The 19,907-nt window shown below is 39.3% G+C and overlaps 1 protein-coding gene across 2 annotated transcripts in view; it reads right to left on the reverse strand.

Annotated features, from left to right (window-relative positions):
* LOC127651726 (NACHT, LRR and PYD domains-containing protein 3-like) overlaps positions 1-8,774 on the reverse strand; it is a 38,149-nt gene extending 29,375 nt beyond the window's left edge. For both annotated transcript variants that reach the window (XM_052137708.1, XM_052137707.1), the window contains exons 1-4: positions 8,710-8,774; positions 3,963-4,217; positions 3,684-3,797; positions 1,566-3,455 (exon numbers count right to left, since the gene is read on the reverse strand). In XM_052137708.1, the coding sequence (XP_051993668.1) occupies positions 1,566-3,455; positions 3,684-3,797; positions 3,963-4,159 (2,201 nt within the window). In that variant the 5' untranslated portion in view covers positions 4,160-4,217; positions 8,710-8,774. The remainder of the gene's footprint in view (positions 1-1,565; positions 3,456-3,683; positions 3,798-3,962; positions 4,218-8,709) is intronic.
* Between the last annotated feature and the right edge of the window lie 11,133 nt (positions 8,775-19,907).

Genomic DNA, 19,907 nt, shown 5'->3' on the forward strand with positions numbered 1-19,907 from the left:
TAAAATCATGAAACAAATTTGTAAAGGTGATGGTGTGTAATTTATTTATTTATTTATTTTGGAGCAGAGCACAATTACTCTTTTCCTCCTTAGTGCTGTTTGGCATGTCAGGGCTGCTACTGTTTGAGAAGTTCGAATTGACAATCTCTGTAACACTTTAAACTAGAAAAGTCTCACTAGAATTTAAATTGGTGACATCAGTTTTGATGTCTGCCCTCCGCAATATCGAGGGAAGCCGGTTGTTGCACGCACGCGTCGTGCCAGATAAAAGAGCAGATCGTGATCGCAAGTTCATTAAACTCGTGCGAAAGTGCAGATGAGAAGTCTTTAGCTGTTTGCGAGATTATCATTAAATCTGCCTCGGCAGTCCTAAATAGTCGATCACTTGGGCGACAGCCGAAATATCTTCAATGGGAGAACCACGGCATTGTGCTTTCCCTGCTGTCCTCGACCCAGTCTGAAAAGACCAGTTGAGAAACACTGATTTAACTCACACACACACTCATGTCAGACCCCCTCGCCTCACTTCTCTCAGACATTTTCTCTGCTGCATGTTTGTGTGTGTCTGATGAGGAGTCTGACAGACATTCGAGAAGGAAAGGAGATGCGCATGTGAGATTCTCCGTCCAGTTGCTTTTTTTTCTCAATACCGTAGATAAGCAAATGTACATGGTATGATAACCGTCCATTTTCAAACCGTGGTATACCGTGAAACCGGTATACCACTGCAACCCTAGTTGCAGCCCTAGTCATGACATTTGCTTGCAGTATATTTTACAATGGAAGTGAATTTTTGGAGAGTTTAAACAGAAATGTGAAGCTTATAAAAGCACTTTAATTATTTTGTGAAAACCCATGTATTATTTGAGCTGTAACAACTTTAAAATGAAATTTTTACAGTAATTTAAGGTTTTGGGGTTTGCTGACGAAGTTGTAAAATTAGCTATAACTTTACACAGAAAATGTTGGTAAGTGATCTTATCAGACTAAAATGGTGTTTACATGCATATTGTTTATGCCTTGTGGCTATACTTTTGAAACAGTGAGTATTTTAACTTTAAAAAATTGCCCCTTATTGACTTCCATTATAAGGGCCTCACTGTAAACCAGATTTTTGCTATCTTTAAAGAAAATGAGGAACAATTCAAAATACATTTTTGTGGTAAACATCATTATGCCACAATACTGTTGATTGAGCTTAACTTGTACTGAACCCAGAACATTCCTTTGACAAATGCATCTGATTGGTGTCTTGTGAAAATTACTCTAGCCTAATTATACAGGGCTTTATTGACCGACTAGTCGATTAACCGTCGACTTAACCCACCGACTAGTTGATTTTGAAATTATGGCATTTTGCACATCCCTAGTGAAACAACTCTTTTGTGTTTTAACTGTGATACATTTTAAATTTAAATCAAACTTGTTTTCACATTGACATGAAAGAAGTTATCAGTGTAAAAAAGACTAATCAAATTCTCCATGGTTCAAAGTTGTAAAACTTATGTAACCGAAAAAGTATAGGTATAAACACTTATTGAATGAGTTTAGAATGTATTACTTACAGAGCTTTTCTGCAGTTGCTCACAGCTGGTATCAGTCTTCTTCTACCCACCTCTGATGTGTTGTATTTCTTCAGGTCCAGCTCAACCATCACCTCCTCTGACATCCGAAGCATGTAGGCGATTGAAGAACATTGAGCAGGAGTGAGTTTATTTTCTGAGTGTTTGTCTGATTTCACAAACTCCTGAATCTCACTGTACAGAGTCTGATCTTTCATCTCCAGCAGACAGAGGAACAGATTGATGGATCTTCCAGTGGAAAGACGTTTGTCATTCTTGATTTTGTCTTTAATGTACTGTGAAATGTTCTTGATGCTCTCTGAGCTGTTCTCTATATGTGTTAGTTGATCCTGTAAGAGTCTCTGATTGGACTCCAGTGAGATGCCCAGCAGGAATCGCAGGAAAAGATCCAGGTGTCCATTTGCACTCACAACAGCTTCATCTACTGCTCCTTTGAGCAAATTATGTAGTGAAGCAAAAGATTTCAGGGCATCCATAGTTGTGCTTACAAGATAGTGAAAAACATGGAAAGCAGCCAGAAACTCCTGAAAGCTCAGATGTATGAATCTATAGACTTTCCTCTGATAAATCACAGATTCCTCCTTAAAGATCTCAGTGCAGATCCCAGAATACACTGAGGCATCAGTGATGTCTATGCCGCTCTCAATCAGGTCCTCCTCATAGAACATGACATTACCCTTCATCAGCTGTTTGAAAGCCAGTTCAGCAAGTTTCACAATCACTTCTCTGTTGGACTGCAGAAGTTTCTCTGGATCTCTCTCATCATACTTCTGATTCCTCATATTGATCTGAATGAGCAGGAAGTGGATGTACATTTCAGTCAGAGTTTGAGGGATTTCTGCACTGTCATCTTGTTTCAGGATGTTTTGAAGCACAGTGGATGAGATCCAACAGAAGACTGGTATGTGGCACATGATGTGGAGGCTTCTTGTTCTTCTAATGTGTGAGAGGATTTTGCTGGCTTGATGCTCATCACTGATTCTCTTCCTGAAATATTCCTCCTTCTGAGGGTCATTGAATCCCTGAATCTCAGTCACACGCTTGATGTATTTGGAGGGGATCTGATTGGCTGCTGCTGGTCTGGAGGTGATCCAGATGAGAGCGGAGGGAAGCAGATCTCCTTTGATGAGGCTTGACATAAACACACCCACTGATGAAGTCTCAGTCACATCAGAAACTTTCTCAATGTCTGAAAACTCCAGTTTAATTCTGCTTTCATCCAGACCGTCAAAGATGAACACAACTTTACACTCATTATAAATCTTTGAGTCCAGATCATGAAGTTCAGGATGAAAGTCCAGCAGAAGTTTGTGAAGACTGTACTGCTCATCTTTAATCAAGTTCAGCTCTCGAAATGGAAGCACAAACATGAAATCTACATCCTGATTGGCTCTTCCCTCGGCCCAGTCCAGAATGAACTTCTGCACAGAGACGGTTTTTCCAATTCCAGCGATGCCTTTCGTAAGAACAGACTTTATTTGCTCTGTTCTCTTCTCCTCACATCCTGCTTCAGATTTAAAGATGTCATTGCAGTAGATTTGAGTGCCTTGTAAGTGTTGAGTTCTTGCTGTTTTCTCCATGTGTAAAACCTCATGTTCTTCATTCACCCCTTCACTCTCTCCCTCTATCATGTAGAGCTGTGTGTAAATCCTGTTCAGGAGCGTTTGATTCTCTTGTAGTTTGATTCCCTCAAATAAGCTCTCATACTTGTTCTTCATGATGGTTTTGTGTTGGTCTTTGACTCTCTGAAAAACATCATCTACTGGTTGGTGCAGGTTTTCAGTCTCCTCCAGCATGACTGGATTTGTATCTTGTTGCCTGATATGAGACTGGCAGAACTCCACAGATCTGATTATCTTATATGCATCCCCACTATGAAGAAAATAAAACCACAAAAAGACAATTAATTGGTCAGAATAACCCTTGGAGAACATCAGAGATATTATTAATGTGACAGTGTGATATGACATATGTTGGATGAGAATATTAATCTCTCTAGCACATTATGAGAATGTATAGTGTTATTTCCATTGAGCTTCTTAATAAATGTATCATTTGCGACGCACTACAGTAAATCAAAAACTTCATGTTTTTACTCACAAAGGGTCAGAGGTCACTGCTCCATCACTAAATTCAGGGGGATTCACCATAGAGTCATCACTCTTCATAGACACAAAGCTAGGTTCTGGAGATGCTGCGGTTTTTCTCTTCCTCCTAGTGATAGTTACAAAAGACAAACAAAACCACATTTTAGATCTGTCTGTTGATTCTCTTTCAATTTCTTTTCAAAGCACTGGCTAGTGTCTTTATAGCTTTAATGCACAACAAGTCGTTTTGAATAAAAGCATCTGCCACATGCATAAATGGCTTGTATATTACCTGAAGTCACAAGTTTCTGCACCATCACTGAATGCGGGACTCTTCATGTATTCATCATTCTTCATAGACACACAACTTGATCCTGCAGATGCTGCTCTTTGCGTTTGGTGCTCATAAGCAGCACACTCTTCTGTCTGCTCACATAAACTTGTTTTTGAGGTAGTGCTCTCCTCCTCTCTCTCCTCGTTGAGACTCATTTTAGAGGCAGTGTCCCAAATTTGTCTTTATTCAGAGAGTTTAAGAACGATTTCAGACCTTTATATAGAAACAAATTAAGAAAATAAAGATACACGTAGACCGACTGACTGACTGATCCAATTTGGAGGGTTTTTACTCTTAACTGATTCATTGCAGCATTAGAGGAAAATAACCTTCAAATTAGGGATGTGCCCGAAGTCGAATACCTTATTTGGAATGGCACGAATAATTTCTTCAAAAGGAGATAAAGGATTCATACAAATAATATAAAACAAATTTTTATGACTGATTATCCAAAAAGCCCAAGGATAAAGCAACATTTTATATAAACAATTTTTCTAAAGTGTAAACCTTATGAATGCAAATGCACACAACCAAATTGGCCTGGTTGCAAGAGAGGGTAGAGTCAAATGGGTTAACATCCTCTTGGTCACTATAGTATGGGGCGCATGGTGAGGTGTGCGTGGGTGCCACAGAGAATAGTGCAGGCCTCCACATGCACTAAGTCTCCACGGTAACACGCTCAACAAGCCACGTGATAACATGGATAACATGGATCACTCCGACGATACATGCTTGCAACTTTGACAGCTTTATGGTTTATAAATAGGTGTTTAAATAGATACAATACTCAGAATCCAGCACAGAATTGCAGGCACTGTCGATTATGTTCAATAGCTGGATATTATTATTATTTTATAATAAGTGATACAGGCATTCGCTAAATCACAAATAAACCCGGTATTTTTTCAGTCAGGTAACTTGTCCGATCTGACAAGTAAAATTCACGTTTACTTGCCCTTGGAAAAATCCAGGCAATTGTTAATGTCAAGCCCTGCCTTCCGTAAGAATCCCTGATAGACTTACGGGACTTTCACCTGTTTGTAGGCTAAATTTATTTTATTTGAATTTATTTTTATGTTTTAATTTGTATTTATTATTCACTGCAAAATGTGTGCTTGACACCTCTTGCCTCCAGAATAAACCTAGTTCGAATACAAGAAACGCCTGCTTGCAAACGCCTCTTGAAGAGACTGAGACATGTAAATGACCAGTCAAGGTTAATTTTGTTGTTATGTGCCATCGTGTTACTACAATAATAGACCGGTGTGCAACAGTGTCATTTTAATGGTCCGAATATCAGACAGACGCGTTTGAGCTCATGATGTTAAAGTGCTCGTCCGTTTCATTCTCCCTCTCTCTCCTCAACAGTTCCCTGTAATTTTTAACTGTCTTGCCTAAGAATAAAAAGGCAAATATAAATTAGGGATGTGCATTTGGTCATTTTGTCTACTCGAGTACTCTGACTAATTACTCGAGTACTCATCAAGTGCTCAAGGGGCAATTACATGTTCATAACTGCATGTATAATAACATGTCTGACAAACGTCTTTGGATGCTGCATTGCATCTTGTTGTTCCAATGTATCGTCTATTCATTATTATAGGCTGTTATAAAATAGTATGTTACAAAATGTACAAACGTTTGCCTAATCAAAATATAATGCATCATATTTTGTCATTATTTGAAGATTCGATGCCCAAATCTGAAAGAATGTGCACAACACGCATCTGTCTGTTATTCCTTAAGGTTACCATAGTAATCTTGCATCTGGTGCTGGGGCGGCTGGGAAGGGTCCGCTGTCGTTATACAGAATGGGACTTCACTGAAGCCTTGTGGAGTTTTTTTGACACGTGAGACTACACTCTGAATGGAGCGGAACACTTCAGATGTTTTTTTTATCCTCACTGTAACACGATGACATCAGATCGATCCCATTCTTGCACTAAAAAAGTCTAGATTGGTGCAACAAATCAATATGCATTTAACGTTTTTTTAATAAGACACATCACCTAAAAAAACATCGCTCCTGCACGAGACACTGAATAAACAAAAACAAAGGGAAACGTTCGTCTGGTGTGTGTTTGTATAGCTTGAGTCTGGGGTAGTATACTGTGGCATCAGTGCAAGTGTAACACCATTTGAACTGACTATTGAAGCCTTTGCCACCTCATTTGAATATAAATGTTTGAGAATATGGACCAACTACAACATTTTATTTATTATTCATTTTATGCACATTAGTTGAATGAAATGCTCTTTTTTAACCTCAGGATATGACTGTTCAATGCAATAATATAACAGTGCTGAATGGCTTATGTATATTTTGCGCCCTCTTGTGGACTAAGTGTGATGCTCCTGTTCTAACCGCTCCATACGGGACTCTAAAAGGCTACAGCCTCTAGCATCAGTCACTAATGCACCTCTTGAGGTTAGGAGAGTGAGGTTTATACATATTGCACAGCTATCTATCAGCTGGCCACCGATACACTCACCCCCCTAAACCTCACTCCCATCCGGGTCACGGCACCATTCTGACGCTCCTGTCCTACCTGCTCCTTACGGGACTCAAACCGGTGTCTCCGGCATGAGAGGCGGGTGCGCTAACAAGGAAACTACAGCCTCTAGCGTCAATTTAAAAGTCAGCTGACATTAAAATTTGAATATTAGTTTGTACATTTATATTGATATCTATTTCATTTGAAAAAGTAAAATACATTTTCATGGTTCAGTCAGAACTGTCTATTAATACTAATAATACAATTCAGCACTATTTTACTTTGTATTATTTTTTCATTCAGTATCAATTTTGTAAAAATATCGGTTGATTATTCAGTTATCGGAAGGTACTGCCAACTTCGTTATCGGTAAAATCAACTATCAGTCGACCTTTATTCCATCAGGATCGGTGGATCAGGATAAACTAAGTGTTTGACATAATTAATGATTTCTCACTGATCACGTCATTGTTATCGCGTCTGCTCTAATGAGACTTACTCGGGCCGGGCTACACGGTGCGAGTTCTGGCACTCAGGAGGTTGTGAGCCCCAGCACACATTACGAGTCTGTTTATCTGATAACTGTACAGATCCAATCGCACAAATGTCCCCGCTATTTATCATTATAGGACATCAAGCCAGAGGAGGACATTGCTTTAATAAAAAAGAAGACAAGGCTAGAGGATGCATTATCTGAAAACTCATCTGCCGGTTTAAAAATATATATATGGATAATTATTACAAATGCTGTCCAACAGCAGATTCAGATTTCGAAAGAAGGAGGCTGTGTAATTTCATGACTGCATACATCAATCATAATGTCAGTGTGTTGCTGCAGTGCATAACAATAGAGTGCACAAAATGTACAAGATTAAAAGAAAGTGTGCAAATTTCATGCACCTTTTCTGCCGGTTATCCTTGGATTTAATCTAAGCACAAACATGACATGTAGTGCACTGATTCTGAATAATTTTTATTATAAAATTAATTATTATTAACTGTATTATTCAGCTTTATATGTAGGATAGTCTTTCTCATCCGTGTCACACTTATCACTGCTTGCATGTTGAGAGAAGACATACTGAAGAAGTCTTTCTCGTGTAAATGCGTTTTAAAGGCACCTAACAGGCAAATGTTTTAAATCTTGTTTTAGCGGTTGATTGACAGGAAGAACTTTCAACATAGATGTCCTTGGTTTCAACAGACACGCGCTTGGGGAGTTCACATATCAGATGATATACCACCTAAATATAACCTTACAACTGAAACGAATGCAAGTATGACAAATAAAAAGACCATGTAAATTATTTAAAAATGTCAGCGCTGTCCATCTCCATTGAAATCTGCTGCTCAAAAGAACCCGGAAGTACTGTTACCTGAGGCGTGGCGTGAGAGTAACGTCATCTTCCTCTTGCGTCTGGCTATTTTATTATTATTTTTTCCAAAAATTCAAAGTTTGCAACTGGCATTCACTAAAGTACAGGGGTTTCAGTACAGCGACGCACAAGGGGCGTGGCCATGACATAAAACAAATGCGCATTATAGTGCCTTCTTTCCGCGGGCTTTTCATAACAGCGACAGCAAACTGATGGAACAGCCATGGAGAATCTAAGACAAAATAGGGAAATCGGTAAATGTTTTTGTTGATGCAAATTTTGAATTAGGAGAACGCCTACACTACCACGTCACATTTTTACGCTGTACTGAAATCCCTGGAAATAAGTGACTGCCGTTTGCAACTTGTAGCCTAATTACGAGCTCCACACCAGCGTGAATGGTTTTTACTTGTCTGAATCTCATAATTGCAGTAAAAGCAAAACTAGTTTCAAATGTTAAACCAGTTGTTAGATGTTGCAGATCCGAATTCTGTCAGACATTTATCAGTCACTTTGATAAACTAACATTTAACTTCAACCTTTTAGTCGGATTGTTTACATTCACAGCACTAGAAATATCGTGAAATTTAAAACATTATACATGATCACTTTTAGTCAACAATATATAATATAATAATAAACTAAAATAACAACATTTTACCAGTCTAAGAGAATCACTAGTCGTCGAAGTTTCCACCATTTTGTTTACCTCAGGTGCTGTACACAGTCGGAATATAAATATGCTTAAAATCACCTAAACAGCTGCAGAAACCCAAATTGCAGATTATTTTTATATGACAACAGTGTTATATGAAAAATGCCCTCTGAACCTACCAGAAATACTGTCGTATAAATATTCCCAGTGTTTCGGCACAACGCCTCGGAATGGCGTCTCTTCTTCTTTACTTTCGGTTTTAGTTACCTGGATAAGGTGTAGTGATGTGTTATTCGCTAATAATGTCACGAGTTGTTTTTTACTCCGACCAGAGGAGGGACTGCCCGTTTGGACTGAACGTCATCTGGCAGATTATATTTTGTTACAGAGCACACATAAATAAACATAAATGTAAAGGTAATTGTCCTTTTGAGCTTGAAAACAACTTGAAAAAGTTTAAATGACTAAAGATTAAATGAAACAAGTTTAAAAGATTTTGTTGTGTTGCTTGATCAAAAATCAATGAAAAATTCAGTACAACTACTTTTAATACATTTATTCAACCTTACCAAATATTTTCATCATAAAAATTAAATATGAGTTTTGTGAACAACACACTGTGTGAGAATATCGAGGGGAAATCCCCAAAACAAACATCTTTAACTCAGGGTAATGAACCATACATTGGAATTGATCTGAACAGGATCCCTTAAGACCATCTCACCAATCACACACAGGCATTTCAATTGATACTGTACAATAAAGAAACAGAACAATTCACAGATTACATTATAATTGCACATATAAGCATTCTGAGAGAACATTTAGTACACTGGGCCTTGTGGAAGAGCAGAGAGTGAGAAAGGAGTAGAGACAAGTATGCAGGACTATCAGAGATATTCTGCCATCTTTGCTCAGTGGAATGTAAAATCTGATTATTATTTTTTTGTGCATTTTTATTTTAAGTAAATTATTCTGAGTGCCAACTGTCTGCACCAGCCTTAAAGCATTAATATGTCTGTGGTAGATTAGATATTTTCAGGATTTAAATCGTTTGAGTCATTTTGAGTTACCTGAGGTTGTTCAATGTGCAACAGAGGCCCCATTTACACCTGGAATTCAAATGTGTTTTCAGTGATCGGATTGGTATCAGATGCTTGACCACATTACATGCAAGTTGTAAATGCACCCGAGAGACATAACGATCGAATTTTCTCGTCAAATTGTGACAACAAACTTTCAGCGTCACGCTACTCCCACACCACACACGCTAGAGTAGCCAGAGCTCATTTTCTCTGTGTACGGATATGATGTCAACATGCACGGGCGAATGACGTATGTATGCAATTTCCTGTGAAATCCGTCCCAAAAGCTCTAAAATATAAATCATTATTATAGGTTTATCAAGTCTATTTGGGTAAAGACATGGTTAGGTAGATGTTTTTTGTTGTACGCTCTCATTAATAACATTTTTTTATATTTTTTTTAAAGTTACATAGTGTAGCTTTAATATATGATTCATTCAAATAATCTAAATTATATAAAAATTGCACTAAAAAAAAAGGTAAAAATCAAAAAGTTTGTCTACAACATACAAACTCCGTTTCTACATCTGCCATATTGGATGTTCCAATTTCTCCAAGCGGTCCGTCTCGGGCAAAATAGCCTCTGGAACCGTTCAAGACTGACTTGTCTGCACTTGTGATTGCTTTAGCTAGCTGTACATTACCGGCGTCTCACTGGTGCTGCTGGTCTTAATAATGAACTTAAGAATTGTGCCTGAAGGCCGATAATACAACTATTTGATCCTTCTTTTAAAATGGCCTAACAGAGTGTGAAGTAGTGGCATCAGCTAAATTTACAGACTAGTAATATCAATGTTTTTGCCAACAATGAAACAATGAACGAGTAAATGAATGAAAAATAAAAGACAAATAAAAGCATGTTAAATTAGTTTTTTCAGCTCTTGAGATGTAGTAACCACATACATGCCTATCTACTACGTTATGCATGTCACTTTACCTGGCGCATGCCTGAAATGGAAAATAAATCATTCTTAATAATAATTATAACAACGCCCCAACCTCCTCCTCGCCCTCCACAGTTGGCATTACATTTACAGTATATTTGCATGTTATGAAAATGTACCATTATGGTTATGTTTGCATCAAGGAGCTCTCCTGTTTGCATGGTGACAAATACAAGTACTGGAGGCTTATAACATATTCATCAGAATACAGAATGCAGATGGTAAGCTGGTGTTTCTATCTCAGCCATTATATCAAACACAGCTGAAAGATACGTGGTCCATTAAATTAAGCTGAACGTTGTCTTTGTGTTTGTTTTTGAGTTGTCACAGTATGCAATAGACTGGCATGTCATAAGGTCAATATTAGGTAAAAAATGGCAACAACAAACAAAACGCTTTCTCTAGAACTCGTCAGTCAATCATTGTTGTGAGGAATGAAGGCTATACAATGAAACTGCCAATAAACTGAAGATTTCATACAAAGCTGTACACTACAAAGACAAAGCACAACTGGCTCTAACAAGGACAGAAAGAGATGTGGAAGACCAGATGTACAACTAAACAAGAGTATAAGTACATCAGAGTCTCTAGTTTGAGAAATAGACGCCTCACATGTCCTCCGCTGACAGCTTCATTGAATTCTACCTGCTAAACACCAGTTTCATGTACAACAGTAAAGAGAAGACTCAGGAGGCCTTGTGGGAAGAATTGCAAAGAGAAAGCCACTTATAGTGCTACAGGAAGTGTGGGGTGAAAGGTCAAGTGCTACAGGAAGTGTGGGGTGACATGCCAACTGAGTATCTGGACAAACTGACCGCTAGAATAACAAACATCTGCAAAGCTGTCATTTGCATGTGGAGGATTTTTTGATACAAACTCTTTAAAGTAGTTTAAGAAGTTCTGAAATGTATTTACAAATTGTAATAGTAATTATTCACATTATTAATGTCCTGACTATACAGTGTGATCAGCTGAATGCCACTTTGGTGAATAAAAGTAACAATTTCTTTCCATAAGAGCAAAATCTGTCCATTATTCCAGTCTTGTGGCCGCCAGTGTATATATATACGCGCCTATGGCCCCGACTACACCACACACTACTCGCACTACTTACACTTCAAAATTACATCAAATAGAGCAAAAGTGTGCGGTTTGGGACGCACCTTTTGTCAAACCATTTTTTTAAGTTCCCTTTTTCAAACATAATGAAATCATTGAGCTCTGATGTCGTCAGTGTTATGTGAGCATGAATAGTATCAGACATGTTTGTGTACAGTGCGACCCTGTACACAGGATAAGCGGTTGACGATGGATGGATGTTTGTGTACAGAGTTTCTATATGAAGTCACGAGAGCTTTCAGAAATAATGCAGTTATCATCATCCAGAATCACATGATTTTAAACTTTTATTGTTGCTATCAGGATATAAATCCATTCCACATGATGACTTTAAGTCTACAATAAACTGAAACAGGTATCTAAATGTCACCAGTCTAAGTGAACATAAAGTTTATGTTATTTTTTTTTAAATCTTAAATCGACTCAATGATCACGTGTCCACTATTTTGATGACCTCAGATTGTTTACACATCCGAAATATAAAGATCCGGCTTGAAATCACCTGTAAAGAACTACAGAAATACATCATATAATATATTATAAACTCAAACGGAAATATGAATACATTGTTGAATGAAACATATCTCGTGAAACTACCTCAAAATGTTTCTGGTTAAAGACTCACAATGTTTTTTCTTCACTTTCGGTTTTGCTTGTGACGCATTTTTTTTTTATTTTTTTTTTTAGTCCACCCAGACGAAAAATAAAAACATAACTTCACTGCCACCCTCTAGTCGAAAAAGTATTCATGTAAACTGAGAGGTTTATGTGTTATCATCAACACAACACTGTCTATTTGATTCACAGGTGTAAAATGCGTCAATCCAGTTGATCAATCTCCCTCTAGTGGCGCAGATCATCATCATCATCATCATCATCATCACATTTCTCAGGCGAGTCTCAGATCTGTTGTTGTTGTTGTTTGCTCATATTTCGACAGGATCCTCACTGCAGACTGTAGCGCGATGACGTACTGGATCTAATCCCATGCGTAGTGGATTTTGGAGACGTAGTGCATGTTTTTTTTTTTTTTATGCGTTACGCTCACTACATTATTATTTAGTATTAAAGTATTACACTTGTTTAATATACCTTAGCTTTAAAAAAATGGTCATAACCATGGATTTCATAAATTAATATTCCTTGTTTTTCCTCTTCACCCACAGAAAACAAATATATCAATTAAGCGATAATCCTCACTATATTGTGCTCCTCATTTTAACATCTCCTCCGCTGTATATAAATGCCATGGGGGGAATTATTAGATTTTATATTTACATGTAGTGGCAGGAGCGGACTGGTCATCGGGACAACCGGGACTTTTTCTGGTTGGTCGCCCGTGAAACAGGGCCATGGGCCTCCATAAACTGAAATGGGCCACAAAACAGCTCGGCGATAAACACTTGAAGAAAAATAGTCTCTCATATCAGTTGTAGCATGCATGGGGCAACTGCCTGTGAATGTGACCACAGTCAAATGAGGAATATTTTGAAAGGTTAACGTTCAACTGTATGTAGACGCTAAGCGTTTGCGATAAAAACAAAGTATACTTTGGGCTTAAGTTGTTTTGAATTAAAAAGTTAAATGCATAAATGGCAAGTATGTCAGAGGTCAGAGGTCTCTGCTCCATCACTGATTACAGGGCTCAGATTCAGCATGTATTCATCATTCTTAGACACACAACTTGATCCTGAAGATGATGCTCTTTGCATCTGGTGATCGTAAGCAGCACACTCTTCTTTCTGCTCACAGAAACTTGTTTAAGAGGCAGTATCTCCATTCTCTCTCTCCTCATTGAGACTCATTTTAGAGGCAGTGTCCCCTATTTTCTTTTCTCAGCCTGTTTAGATACTGACAAGCTGAGAGCCTCCACATATCTGTGAACACCCGCTCTCTAAACTGTTCTATCAGATTGTAAAGACCCTCTTTAATGACAAGCTAGCTGTGGGTTAAACAGTTCCGAATGTCAAGGGCTATCTTCGAAGAAATGTTTCCATTTTTAGAGTTTATCCGCATTCCAAGCATTTCCATATGGATTTCTTATGCAGAGTTTCGAAATGATTACATTTGTTGGATGGAAACCAACAAAGGGGAGACCGGGGTTGGTTGGCACAGAGTTACTGTAATTTCAAATAATTTTGTAATTAACGGTGTGTTCAAGTGTTCCTGGGAACTTATGAGGTTAGAAATTGTAAATGTGATGTGCGCTCAAGTGATTTTAGTCAGAAAGATCGGACCCATTTTGCAATTTCATATTTCTTTTTCAAAATGTTCACTTACTAGCAAAGGCAGGAAGCTTTTTATGACCAATGTTACAAAATTAAGAGCAAAACCACCCACTAGGTGTATCATTTATATTTTATCTATCTATTTTATCATTCTAATGTGGCCACATAGTAATTTTATTATAATATTGTAATAATAGGCTATATTATTTGTTACTTGTGAAGTGTTATCCTGGTCCATTGCATTGTCCGATTTTTTTGTGTGTGCATGTTTTAATCCTAAATTGACCAGTGGTGTGCACAGACCTCAGCAGGGACAGGGGCAAGATGATTAAACAGGGCACTGATTTTTTTTAAATGTATAAAAACAAATTTATCACTTATGTTTACTTAAATACTCAAAAAGCAAAACATTTGTTAAGCATTATTCTTGTATTATAAACATATTTTCCATTATTTCCTTGTATAACTTATTCTGTTCTTAATAAAAAGCACCATATTTTACATTTTCTAATTCTGTGATAACCCCATGTTATTGACATGTGTCGTAGTAAAACCATGGTATTTTTAAAGTACCTTGGAGTACCATGACGGTATCATGAAATATGAATATAATAATTCAGAACCATGGTATTACCCTTGTAACGACACAGTGTCTTGTGTGCAATGTCAAATATGTGGTAGCAATTGAGTATTATTCTTTTGATGAACTTACAACACAATACATGGTGTGGACTTTTTATCTGACCTGTGATGGTTTGCATTTAAAGTCCTGCGTTGATGTGTCTGCGCCGTTCTGGGAGTATTCAGACAAAAAGCTAAATATATATGTCATAAATAAACAAAAGCAATGTCATTTCTTGATTCAACATTAATTGCACAGGTAGTTGTTGGCCTGTTATGGCATTACTGCCTGACGCATCTCCTCCAGTGCCCATTGGTCAGCTGCAGGGTCGTCAGTCGGGTACCACCGCTCCTTTAACTGCAGAATGCCTCCCTGCCATCCCCTGCAGCTGGACCATGGGTTAGGTGTTACTTCCCCAACACTTCTCCTTTCTCCTCACCCAGAGCCAGATGCTGTTCTTCTCGGCTTCTTTAGAAGAACTTAGTCTTTCAAAGCTTTCCACTGGTTAGCTCCAGTTATTCCCATATCCCTCAGGAGGTGAACCTCTGATGTTCCAACAAAGCTGCAGCATCCTACTTCTACCAGGTAGATGATGGTTCTCCAGCCAGCCTCCTTGCACTCCTTGTGAGATCTGAGTACTTCAGCCTCTTCCTCTCAAAGGCACATATAAAATCATAAAAATTAAGAGTGTGGCCCTCGAGGGTACAAGGATCCAGCTTTGCAACTCCTGACCTTTCTGAAGTTGAGTAACTCTGTTATAGATAGTGATCTGAATTTTAAGTCAAATATAAATTGTTACTAAGACCTAATTAGAATATTAGAAATATTGCGCAAATTCTACCATTTGTTTCACTATTTCTTTTTCTCGCTTCGATTATTGTAATGCACTTGTACTGGCTTTCCTAAGAGTGGTTCAGAATGCTGCAGCCAGAGTGCTCACAAGATCCAGGAGGAGAGACCCCATTAAACCAGTTTTAGCTCATTTGCATTGGTTACCTGTTAAATACAGGATTGATTTTAAGGTTCTTTTAATGGTTTTATCAGTACTTAAGGCTTTAGCACCGTCATACATTTCTGACTGGCCCCCACAGTGAGTCTGGTTTCTCCCTAAGTCATTTTCTCCCAATAACCAACATCTTATAGAGTTTTGTGTTCCTTGCCACAGTCGCCTTCGGCTTCCTCACTGGAGTTATAAATATAATTATTTAATTACTTATTTTTAAACACAATTAACAATCGTTATTTAATCAAATTACACAATGACTCTAAGACATTATAGATATTACAGTTTTATCTTCTGTTAATGCTTGATTTTCTGTAAAGCTGCTTTGAAACGATGTGTGTTGTGAAAGGTGCTATACAAATAAAAATAACTTGACTGTTTATAAAATGATGTTCCAACTCGAAGTTTGACGTCTTCCAAAGCAAAATCTCTTACATGCTGTGATATAAATCTTAAAAGGTCTGGTGAAGCTGCTTTTAGCCATTATGGGGCAAAAATCTGGAATGCTTTACCAGTTGAATTAGACCAGCATCAAGCATTTACATTTTTAAAAAGCATTTGAAGACATATCTTTTAAACTAGCTTTTGATTAATATATATATATATTTTTTATTGATTATCATTATATTCAATTTGTTTTTCTGGAATATGACAGAGGAGATTAGACATCACCAGAGTGAATCTGGGTAACATTCAACCCATTTTGTGTGAAATAGAGAGGGGTAACAGGTTTCGGTAACCTCTAATATTACCCTGTCAGATTTGATGACCCTGCTGTATGTCTGCAACTGTTGACACCACACCAAAATGCTTTCTGGAATATGACACAGAGGAGATTAGACATCACCAAAGTGAATTTTGTGAAATAATAATAATAATAATAATAATTGTATTATTGTTATTAATAATAATAATACAGATAATATATTACATATATATGTATATATACACATAATATATAGAGGCTATATATACAGTATCTCACAAAACTGAGTACACCCCTCAGATTTTTTTAAATATTTGATTATATCTTTTCATGTGACAACACTGAAGAAATGACACTTTGCTACAATGTAAAGTAGTGAGTATACAGCTTGTATAACCTCAAAATAACTCAACACAGAGCCATTAATGTCTAAACCGCTGGCAACAAAAGTGAGTACACCCCTAAGTGAAAATGTCCAAATTGGGCCCAAAGTGTCAATATTTTGTGTGGCCACCATTATTTTCCAGCACTGCTTTAACCCTCTTGGGCATGGAGTTCACCAGAGCTTCACAGGTTGCCACTGGAGTCTTCTTCCACTCCTCCGTGACGACATCACGGAGCTGGTGGATGTTAGAGACCTTGTGCTCCTCCACCTTCTGTTTGAGGATGCTCCACAGATGCTCAGTAGGGTTTAGGTCTGGAGACATGCTTGGCCAGTCCATCACCTTCACTCTCAGCTTCTTTAGCAAGGCAGTGGTCATCTTGGAGGTGTGTTTGGGGTCGTTATCATGCTGGAATACTGCCCTGTGGCCCAGTCTCCGAAGGGAGGGGATCATGCTCTGCTTCAGTATGTCACAGTACATGTTGGCATTCATGGTTCCCTCAATGAACTGTAGCTCCCCAGTGCTGGCAGCACTCATGCAGCCCCAGACCACGACACTCCCACCACCATGCTTGACTGTAGGAAAGACACACTGGTCTTTGTACTCCTCACCTGGTTGCCGCCACAAACGCTTGACACCATCTGAACCAAATAACTTTATCTTGGTCTCATCAGACCACAGGACATGGTTCCAGTAATCAAATCAAAATCAAATCAAATCAAATCACTTTATTGTCACACTACCATGTACACAAGTGCAACAGTAGGTGAAATTCTTGTGTGCAGTTCCGAGCAACATAGCAGTCATGACAGTGACGAGACATATACCAATTACAATAAGCAACATACTTACACAAAACAATTTACAAATCAAATGTACACATACTTACACAACACAATAATTAAATACAATGTACAGTAAACAATACACACAATATACAATACAATAAGGAGTATATGAAATATATATATATATATATATATATATATATGAAGTAGTATATTGAGGAGAATATGTTGACAGTCCAGTGTGAGATTATAGATGAATAAAGTACAGTGCTAATTATTGATCGTGATAGATCGTTTTGAATCGTTTTGTTGAATTGTTCAACAGTCTGATTGCTTGGGGAAAGAAGCTGTCATGTAGTCGGCTGGTGCGGGTCCTGATGCTGCGATACCGCCTGCCTGATGGTAGCAGTGACAGCAGCCCATGACTCGGGTGGCTGTAGTCTCTGATGATCCTCTGAGCTTTTTTCACACACCGCCTAGTGTATATGTCCTGGAGGGAGGGAGGCTCACCTCCGATGATGTTCCTGGCAGTTCGCACCACCCTTTGCAGGGCTTTGCGGTTGTGGGCGGTGCTATTGCCGTACCAGGCAGTGATGCAGCCAGTCAGGATGCTCTCTACAGTGCTGGTGTAGAACCGTGTGAGGATGTGGTGGTTCATTCCAAACTTCCTCAGCCGTCTCAGGAAGAAGAGAGCTGGTGAGCCTTCTTCTACTACGGCCTCAGTGTGGGCCGGACCATGTGAGTTCTTCAGTGATGTGGACACCGAGGAACTTGAAACTGCTGACTCTCTCTACCGGTGCTCCATTGATGGTGATGGGGCTGTGTTCTCTGTCTTCCTTCCTGAAATCCACCACAAGCTCCTTGGTTTTACTGGCGTTGAGGAGAGGTTGTGCTCCTGACACCAGCGTGTCAGAGTGTGCACCTCCTCTCTGTAGGCTCTTTCATCATTGTCAGTGATCAGACCTACCACCGTCGTATCGTCAGCAAACTTAATGATGGCATTGGAGCTATGTGTTGCCACACAGTCATGTGTGTACAGGGAATACAGTAGGGGGCTGAGAACACAGCCCTGCGGGGCTCCAGTGTTGAGGGTCAGTGATGAGGAGATGTTGCTGCCCATTCTAACCACCTGACGTCTGCCTGACAGGAAATCCAGGATCCAGCTGCACAGCGAGCCGTTTAAGCCCAGAGCCCGGAGTTTCATATCAAGCTTGGAGGGCACTATGGTGTTGAATGCTGAGCTGTAGTCTACAAACAGCATTCTCACATATGTGTTCCTTTTTTCCAGATGGGAGAGAGTAGTGTGTAGTGCAGATGCAATGGCATCATCAGTGGAGCGGTTGTTGCGGTAGGCAAACTGCAATGGGTCCAAAGAGGGGGGCAGAACAGAGCAGATGTAATCTCTGATTAACCTCTCGAAGCATTTGCTGATGATGGGGGTCAGAGCAACAGGACGCCAGTCATTTAAGCAAGTGATTGTGGCTTGCTTCGGTACAGGCACAATGGTTGATGTTTTGAAGCATGTGGGGACTACAGACAGGGAGAGGGACAGATTGAAAATGTCCATAAAAACACCAGCCAGTTGATTCGCGCACGCTCTGATGACGTGGCCCGGAATGCCGTCTGGACCCGCAGCTTTACGGATGTTCACCCGTCGGAAGGATCGGGTTACATCCGCAACAGAGACGGAGAGTGAATCAACCTCTGTAGCGTCAGCAGCGAGTGCTCTCTACGCGAGGGCGGTGTTACTGTCCTCAAAACGAGCATAAAATGTATTAAGTTCGTCCGGGAGAGATGCAGCGGTGTTCACAGCGGAGTCTTTATTCCGTTTGTAGTCCGTGATGGTATTAATTCCCTGCCACATGCTTCTAGAGTCAGTGGTGTTGAACTGACCTTCAAGTTTGTGCCTGTACTGGCATTTGGCTGTACTGATAGTGTTACGGAGGGCATAACTGGCTTGTTTACGCTCCTCCGTGTTAGAAGAATTAAAAGTGGAGGACCGCGCATTGAGTGCCGCGCGAACCTCGCCGTTAACCCATGGTTTCTGGTTGGGGTATATCCGTATTGTTTTGGTCGGAACAACATCCTCTACGCAATCCATGTCATTAGTCTGCTTGTCTTCAGCAAACTGTTTGCGGGCTTTCTTGTGCATCATCTTTTGAAGAGGCTTCCTTCTGGGATGACAGCCATGCAGAACAATTTGATGCAGTGTGCGGCACATGGTCTGAGCACTGACAGGCTGGCCCCCCACCCCTTCAATGTCTGCAGCAATGCTGTCAGCACTCATAAGTCTATTTTCCAAAGACAACCTCTGGATATGATGCTGAGCATGTGCACTCAACTTCTTTGGTCGACCATTGCGAGGCCTGTTCTGAGTGTAACCTGTCCTGTTAAACTGCTGTATGGTCTTGCCCACCGTGCTGCAGCTCAGTGTCAGGGTCTTGGCAATCTTTATATAGCCTAGGCCATCTTTATGTAGAGCAACAATTCATTTTTTCA

The sequence above is a fragment of the Xyrauchen texanus genome, chromosome 11 (genome assembly GCF_025860055.1).
Source record: "Xyrauchen texanus isolate HMW12.3.18 chromosome 11, RBS_HiC_50CHRs, whole genome shotgun sequence".
NCBI lineage: Eukaryota > Metazoa > Chordata > Actinopteri > Cypriniformes > Catostomidae > Xyrauchen > Xyrauchen texanus.